This window comes from Artibeus jamaicensis, unplaced genomic scaffold, assembly GCF_021234435.1.
Source record: "Artibeus jamaicensis isolate MK-2021 breed Jamaican fruit bat unplaced genomic scaffold, CSHL_Jam_final contig_2170, whole genome shotgun sequence".
In the NCBI taxonomy this organism is placed as follows: Eukaryota; Metazoa; Chordata; class Mammalia; order Chiroptera; family Phyllostomidae; genus Artibeus; species Artibeus jamaicensis.
Window position 1 is genome coordinate 4,478,860 of NW_026521445.1, and position 8,200 is coordinate 4,487,059.

Genomic DNA, 8,200 nt, shown 5'->3' on the forward strand with positions numbered 1-8,200 from the left:
GCAAAGTTTTTTTGTAAACCGTCTGCAAAGGCGGGGGGGCGAAGAAGGCGCCCGACACCGGGCCGAGTGCAGATGCTGTGGCCGCCGCCTTTTTAGCTGCCCCGGCGTCGGCTACTCAAGCCGAGCCACAGCCGGGCGACCCGCGGAGGGGAGACCTGCGCTGAAAGCCTGCAGATGCTCGCAGTCTTCGCAGCGCGGAGCTGCCTGTCGCCCGCCCCCGCTGAACGACAGCTCTTGCTCCTGGTCGACCTCTTGGTCCCCAGGCTCCGGTAACCCCAGGTCCCCAACGCCGCCACCTCCGCCGGCCCGCTGCGGGTGTGGAGGCTGCCGGGGCTGAGCCGGGCCTCCGCCCCCGGCTTGAAGGACCGACGCCTGAGGAGCTGCGCGCCGCCCGCCCGCCAGGGACGTTCACAGGAGCAAAGGCTTGGCGGCTTGACCCGGGGCTCACCTCCATCCCGCCCCGGAGGCCCCTCAGCGGCCGGGCTTGGGTGTTGAGAGCCCCGCGCCGTCCTCCTTCCTTTGCGGGGTCGTAGAACGACCCTCGGCGCCTCGCAGCCACCGCCTCCCAAGTGTCCGGGCCGCGCTTGGCGGGCCCCTAAGCCGCAGCCATGGGGTGCTGGGGTCGGAACCGCGGCCGGCTTCTGTGCATGCTGATGCTGACCTTCATGTTCATGGTGCTGGAGGTGGTGGTGAGCAGGGTGACCTCGTCGCTGGCGATGCTTTCCGACTCCTTCCACATGCTGTCGGACGTCCTGGCGCTGGTGGTGGCACTGGTGGCCGAGCGCTTCGCCCGGCGGACCCACGCCACCCAGAAAAACACGTTCGGCTGGATCCGGGCCGAAGTGATGGGGGCTCTGGTGAACGCCATCTTCCTGACTGGCCTCTGTTTCGCCATCCTGCTGGAGGCCATCGAGCGCTTCATCGAGCCGCACGAGATGCAGCAGCCGCTGGTGGTCCTCGGGGTCGGCGTGGCGGGGCTGGTGGTCAACGTGCTGGGGCTTTGCCTCTTCCACCATCACAGCGGCTTCGGCAACAACTCCGGCCACGGCCACTCGCATGGGGGTCATGGCCACAGCCATGGCCTCTCCAAGGGGGTCCGCGGCAAGAGCAACCGCTCCGGGGACAGCGATAACAACGCGAGCCCAGGCAGCCAGAGACCTGACCAGGAGGAGACCAACACCCTAGTGACCAATAGTAGCAACTCCAACGGGCTGAAACTGGACGGGACAGGTGAGGAGAGAAAGTCGCCGCCTCAGGTGGTTGGGTTTGGGGAACCCGGACCCCAACCGGGCCCCGGGCAGGTTGGCCCGCACGCCCCCTGGTGCCCAAGTCGGCCCGCGCTACGCGCTGTGCCGTCGCCTTCCCGCTCGGTGCAGGTCCCGCCCCCGCCGGGGAAGGCGTGCGAGTGGGACCCCTTTCAGCTCCAGTGTTAGCAGCCTGGGGGCACGTCTGCGGTGTAGGTAGGGACTGTGCTTGTGAGAAGTGGGAGAAGGGTCTGGAGGTGACAGCCCGCTGCAGTGCGCTACCGCCCTTGGCTGTCCTAACAGGCTGTCTTTTCAAGAGACCGCTTTCGGTTTTTAAAGGATCAAAAACGCTTCCTAATTCAGTTTCTTGGCCCCACTGGCAAATAAAGAAAATAGCCAATTCGTTCTTAATTGTGGGCTGTTTGAAATCCAAGTGGTGCTTATGCCCTTTTAAACAAGTGCCTTAATATTGTATTCAGGGCCAGCTAGCCATTGACTTTTCCTGAGCTCAAAAATGTTTCTTTTTTTGAACAGCAATGCTATGTTTCAGTTAATTGTCTAAAATCTCAACCTGAATCCTGAAAAATCCTAGTCTTAGGACCTGTCTGGGCATGTTCGACATTTCATTTAGGATTTTTCAATCACACTAAAATAAGAGGGATGGTAATTTATTCATCGTAAATTTTAATAGATGCTGTTCATTATAAGTATAATCTCGAAGGAAATTTGGAAAATAAATTTTGAAAGAAAGGAGTTGGAAAAAGGAGACAACCAATGCCCTACGCCCAAGCTTAATGAGATGAACAGTTTGTATTCCCTCCCAGTTTTTTCCATTTATATTTATTTACCTAGTCGTATGATACCACATAGACAGTTTTGCTTTTTCCCCAAGATGCAGGATATTAGGTTAATGGAATTCAAGTTGTATATTGAAAAGGCTTAGTAAATAATTGAATTTTTCTCTCCCATGCGTCAGGGTGTTATTCCAAAGAAAATCAAGCTGCTCTGGTGCTGCCTATTCCCTTTCCCAGATCAGTACGTTTGGTGGAAGAGTGATAATAGGGTTTGGGCAAATAGGGAGAGGCTGGTGAAAAGGCACAGACTTGTAAGGTGGTAAGGTTTGAGGAGCTGTGTAATACATGGGGGCTGTAGTTCATAATACCGTATTGTATAACTGAAGTTTGCTAAGAGAGCAGACCTTACATGTTCTCACCCCCCCCAAAAAAAAACCCTGATAAATATGTGCAGTGATGGATGTGTTAATTAAATAGAAGGGAGGGGGATTCTTGTATAATATATACAAATCACAAGTCACCATGTGTACACTCTGAAAATCTTACAATGGTATGTCAGTTAGATCTCAGAACTGAAATTTAAAAAATGTTCCAGGAAAGCAGGGTAGATAATGATCATTTAGTTGCAGCTGAACTTTTACTGAGGTTACTCTGTGATTGTTGATAACTTTATATTGTTGATTTGCCAGTTTCTAAATCCTTTCTACCAAGAAACTTTATGGTTTATATTCATAATTAAATGTTTAAAAGTTAACCATAACGCCTTAAAGTCAAGAAGTGACTAGAGCTCTGTGTCAGATCAGGCCTTTGTATTAGATTTATCCATAGTTGCATTTAATTTGGGGCATTAGCATTCAATTCTGTTTTCATTTTGGTACTTGCCAGAGAGTAAGTACATCAGAATGTTCATAGGACCCCACTTCCACAGAAGAGGAACTTTTATGAGTGTGAGGGAGGTAGGGTGGTGAGGAGAAAAAGAAAACTATCATCTTAATTACTTAATTTATCCCTGGCCATTGTGCCCTGGCTTAGTCCCAATACGTCAATTTATATTAAATTGCCCCAAGCACATTTTTAAAATTAAGAATATTTGATGCAGAATTTGTATTTCTTTGCAGATCCAGAAAAGTCCAGAAATGATGGAACGGAAGTACAAGTGAATGGGAATCTTATCAGAGAAGCTGATCATATGGAATTGGAAGATGATGATGACGATGATGATGATGATAACACCGCACAACTTAACATGCGTGGAGTTTTTCTGCATGTCTTTGGAGATGCTTTGGGTTCAGTGATTGTAGTAATTAATGCCTTGGTCTTTTACTTTTCTTGGCGAGGTTGTCCTGAAGGGGAGTTCTGTGTGAACCCATGTACACCTGACCCCTGCAAAGCGTTTGTAGACATGATGAATAGTACTCATTCACCAGTTCATGAGGCTGGTCCTTGCTGGGTGCTCTATTTAGATCCAACTCTTTGTATTGTTATGGTTTGTATACTTCTTTACACAACTTACCCATTACTTAAGGAATCTGCTCTTATTCTTCTACAAACTGTTCCTAAACAAATTGATATCAGAAATTTGGTAAAAGAACTTCGAAATGTCGAAGGAGTTGAGGAAGTTCATGAATTACATGTTTGGCAACTTGCTGGAAGCAGAATCATTGCCACTGCTCATATAAAATGTGAAGATCCAACATCATACATGCAGGTGGCTAAAATCATTAAAGACGTTTTCCATAATCACGGAATTCACGCTACTACTATTCAGCCTGAATTTGCTAGTGTAGGCTCTAAATCAGGTGTAGTCCCCTGTGAACTTGCCTGCAGAACTCAGTGTGCTTTGAAGCAATGTTGTGGGACTCGGCCACAAGCCCACTCTGGAAAGGATGCAGAAAAGGCCCCAGCAGTTAGCATTTCTTGTTTAGAACTTAGTGACAACCTAGAGAAGCCCAAGAGGACTAAAGCTGAAAACATCCCTGCTGTTGTGATAGAGATTAAAAAAATGCCAAACAAACAACCTGAATCATCTTTGTGAGTCTTGAAACAGATGTGATATTTGACTTTTGCTTTAACCTGCAAGAGGAAAAAGACTCCATTGAAATTCTAAGTTTGCCAAGTAGTGTAATTGAAGTCCTTGTCTGGTCACTCAGCTTAATTCTATTTTTGTAAGAACATAATGGGACTGCTTAACAGAGTTCTATATTACAACTTTGTGATTCTTAGTGCAGAGTACAGCTATGCTGTAACACTTTTTGGAAAGCCAGTTTTAACACTATGTTACATTTTTATTTAAAGGAAGTATAAACCTTATATAACAATGACATTTGATTTCCAGTTTTTCCATGGAGAAAAATAAATTAGGGGGAATTAATAAATTAAAATTGTTACTGGAATTTCTCTGCTTTTCTTTTCCCCCAGTGTTATGCTTTTGTTTGTTAGATTATAATTACTAGACTTAAAAACCAGCAGCTTTTTTCCTTTGATACTTAGGTAATATTTACTTGTTCTTTAAGACCATTACATAGCATAATGGCAGTGTATTTTAAGAGTGACTTGTGGATATTAAGAGGAAGTTTCATTTTTTTCTTCACATGGGTTATTTATAATACATCAGTTATTGTCCTGTATTCTATATTGCTGAGTATTATTCTAATAAACAGTGAGAAATAGTTAACAAATTGAACTATGGTTTACACGTAATAGGGCATATGGGGAGTAAGAGCAGGGAAGAATGTTTACCAAATTAAATATTTAGATTATCGTAAAGTAATATTGAGACTACATTTCTAAATTACTCTGAGAATTGGAACATGCTTTCTCTCACCGAAGTTAGTCTAAAAACATGGACCTTCTCACCAGCATTACTTTCTTTGAAAGATTAGTATCCCAAACACTGAAGTGAAGGTTTACTCACAAAATATATCCAGTGAATGTCTTTAAAGGCATTCAACTCAGTCTAATAATTGCATATTAAATACAGGCTTATTAATGAATCTTCCAAATTGTTGGTGTTTAAAAAAACTTTTCACAGCAAAGTCATCTCACAGTGACCCATACGAATGGATTCAAATGCAGCTTTTCAAACAACCAGCAATGTTTGTATTTTGCCAAGAGCCACTGACTTGGGAGAGAAAAGAAATCCGAAGCCTAATGCAATTTGTCTATTAAATTCTTAAAAAGCAAAATGAGTTAAGGCCATTCATAATGAAGATTTGTCAGTCATCCTGTCTTGATATTGCTCAGATCTTCTAATGGCTTATTTTGTGAGAGGCCGCAAAACGTACACAGGAAATCGTTCTTGGCTTTTTGTTGCTATGGATTCTGAATCCATACATACATATTATTTAAGGGTATTTAAGTTATATATATTTTTTATATAGAGGGATTATGCTTTGTGAAGAAACTGTAGTTTTTGTCCTCAGAAGAATGAATGTTAATGTCAGTTATCACTTATAGCTCTATTTTTCTAGAAACAAAGTATCCTGACTACTTCAGTGACTTTTATAGCTGACTACTTTTGGGATGGCGGCCTTTTGGAATTTGTTTAATGGGTCTTAAAATGAAAGCGCTGGCCTTTGACAGTTAACTTTTTAAAGGGATGATCTTTTGTGGTAGATGGTAGGGTTTTTTTTCTAGGGTGAGCCTATTGCTGGCAATGGGCCTGTTTAAGAACAGCTGATTTTTCCAATGAGAATGAGGTAATTTTAGGAACAGAGTTTGTAAGTTCACATTTACTATAATGGGCCAAAACCCTAACCTGCCAATTTGCAGTGCATCTTGATGTTTCAATACTCTTACCATATTGTGGGATTTAGTTCCTAAGCTGATAGTTACTTTGAATTTGCAAAAATTTACTTAAACGTGAAATTGAGTAAATAAGAGAAAGCTTCAAATTATACTATATCACGTACATTCCTGATTTAAAACTTTAAGCTACAAAATATTAAGATCTCAAAACAGTTTGTTATAGAAATATTTCAGCAATGATACAATAGGATAACTGGTAAAATACACTCAATGAGGTTTGTTTTACAAATGCTTTTTGGGGGTCGTTTTTAATTAAATTTGTATAGTGTGTAAGGCATTACTGAACGAGAATTTTTTTTAAGATGGTGGATAAGCTTAGAACAAGGGCTATTTTTTTTTCAAGAGTGCTTTGAAGGGAACGGCCTTTAGATTTCAGTCATTTCACTTTTCATTATTTTTAAGTAGCTTGTGTGTCACCAAGTGGTACCATGGGAAGCTTCTCTTTCTGAAGGACGTTGTCATAGCATGATCAGTGGTCACTGGCTCCCCTTTTGAGTTGTAACAGAGAATTATTTATTTCTTTACAATGCACTTTCTAACCCATTTTAGTTATATTAGCATTATCTTCTAAAAATGCTTTTATATTTAAATATTGTGGGATTTGAGTGTCTCTTTCCAAAATAGTTTATTCTGTCCTCAAAGAAAATGAGGGAAGTATGCTGAATTAGGAGACTTAAGCCCAATATTTAAATATGCTGTTTTAAAAGACTGCATCGGTGTTAGGAGGTGCACCGCTCCTGCTGGCTCTCGTCTTTGAGCAAGATCAGTGTGTTTAGAATGTGTTTAGCACCGTGTCTGTTGTCTCGGTTTACTGAGAAGGCGCTGCATGTGCCTGAATTCAAACCAGCCCAGAAGTTTTTCCAAGCCAAGTGCAGCCTTAGTGATGAGAGAGATTTAATTCTCCACTGTCACCTTTTAGCTTACATGATTGTTTTTGGGTGGAGTGGGGTAGAAGGACATTGTAAAAGTATGGATTAGAACCTACAAAAAAAAAAGGTAAAAAAAACCTCAAAAACTTTGCTGTATGTATTTCAACATTTTAGAAAACAATGTTTGACTAACTAAGGTATGTAGTTGGAATAGGAAAAATTTCCATCAGAGCACCTTTGCAAAATCCCAGTAGGCAGGAGACTGTGTTAACATTTTGTGTCTTGTTAACATCCTTATTTTAATTTTGAACTTTTGAAAGGTTTGAGGGAAAAGGCCTATGGAACCTAATGTGAAGTATTTAGTAGTATTGAGTTGATTGAAGATTTTTACTGTTTCTAAGCAGATATCATTTGAATGCTATGATGTCATTTACCTGCTGTCTTAAGATGTTCACATACATAAATATGGAGAATAATTCTACAATATAGAAATATTTATTTTAATAGAGTTTCAGTTAAGTCATGAAACAGTGTTAAAACTCTCGGGAAGTTGGAGGGGTTTTTTTTTTGTTTGCTGTTTTTTAAGTTGAAACTGTCAAATACAGTGTTTGACCCTCTGATACGGAAATTGTAATAGCACTATTTTGATGTCGCCCTGCCAGTACTGTGTGGCAATGCTGTTGTCTTTTACTAACAAGCTCTGGAATACTTAGCAGTCATTTTCACCGGCACAGGAGCTTTTTGTATGTTGTTCAGTTTAAACTTTTCAAACCAAAAACTTCATGGTCCAGTGTCTTTGGCAATAAGATGCTGAAGGGAATGTAACATACAATTCATAGGTGGTTATATATAAAAAGACACAAACTCCCACGTCATGGTTCTGCCTTGAAACAGCACAATGAAGTGTATCAGTGTATTCTGTGAGTCCTTATGGGACTTCCACGTTGTGGTGTTTTGTGTTTGCGATCGCCTGTCCTTCGGGCCAGATGTGGCGCAATTAAATGCAACCATCATCTCATGAAATGCAGATGCACATCAAGTGTCATTAGTGCTGCAACATTTTGCCTAATTTTTTGTATGTTTTATGTGCATTGTTTTCCAAAGCTGTTCCTACCTCACCATGAGGCTTTATGGATTGTTATGTATTATAAATGTTCTTTATGAGACAGACTACTGTTTCTTCTCATTTATTAAAAGTTAAGTAGAAAAATAAATTAATTTTTAAATATTGATTTGATTATTTCGTGCCCATGGCCTCCCCTCCTGTGCTAGGCTAGGCTAGGCTGGGTGTGCAGAAGAAAGATGGACTTTCAGGTATTGAAAGAGAAATTGCAGCCCAACATGAGTGCTGTTAGTGTGTGGAATGGCAGGGTTACAGGTCAGCGGTGTGGAGGGAAACATTCGTGGGCAAAAATTCTAATGGAAATTGAAAGGGTAATAGTGCAAAAGTTCACTAACATGGAATAGTGGCTGTGAAATTCTTTAT

At 42.0% G+C, this 8,200-nt stretch overlaps 1 protein-coding gene across 1 annotated transcript; it reads left to right on the forward strand.

Annotated features, from left to right (window-relative positions):
• On the forward strand, positions 1 to 7,944 carry SLC30A1 (solute carrier family 30 member 1). The gene is made up of 2 exons (XM_037136947.2): positions 1 to 1,230; positions 3,157 to 7,944. The coding sequence occupies exons 1-2, from the start codon at positions 609 to 611 to the stop codon at positions 4,071 to 4,073; spliced, it is 1,539 nt and encodes a 512-aa protein (XP_036992842.1). The 5' UTR covers positions 1 to 608; the 3' UTR covers positions 4,074 to 7,944.
• Positions 7,945 to 8,200: the final 256 nt, after the last annotated feature.

What these genes read in the sequence shown, in the direction of transcription:
- SLC30A1 (XM_037136947.2), top strand. Translation starts at nt 609, where the DNA reads ATGGGGTGCTGGGGTCGGAACCGCGGCCGGCTTCTGTGCATGCTGATG. An exon ending in GCTGAAACTGGACGGGACAG is followed by an intron (nt 1,231 to 3,156) that starts GTGAGGAGAGAA and finishes ATTTCTTTGCAG; the next exon opens with ATCCAGAAAAGTCCAGAAAT.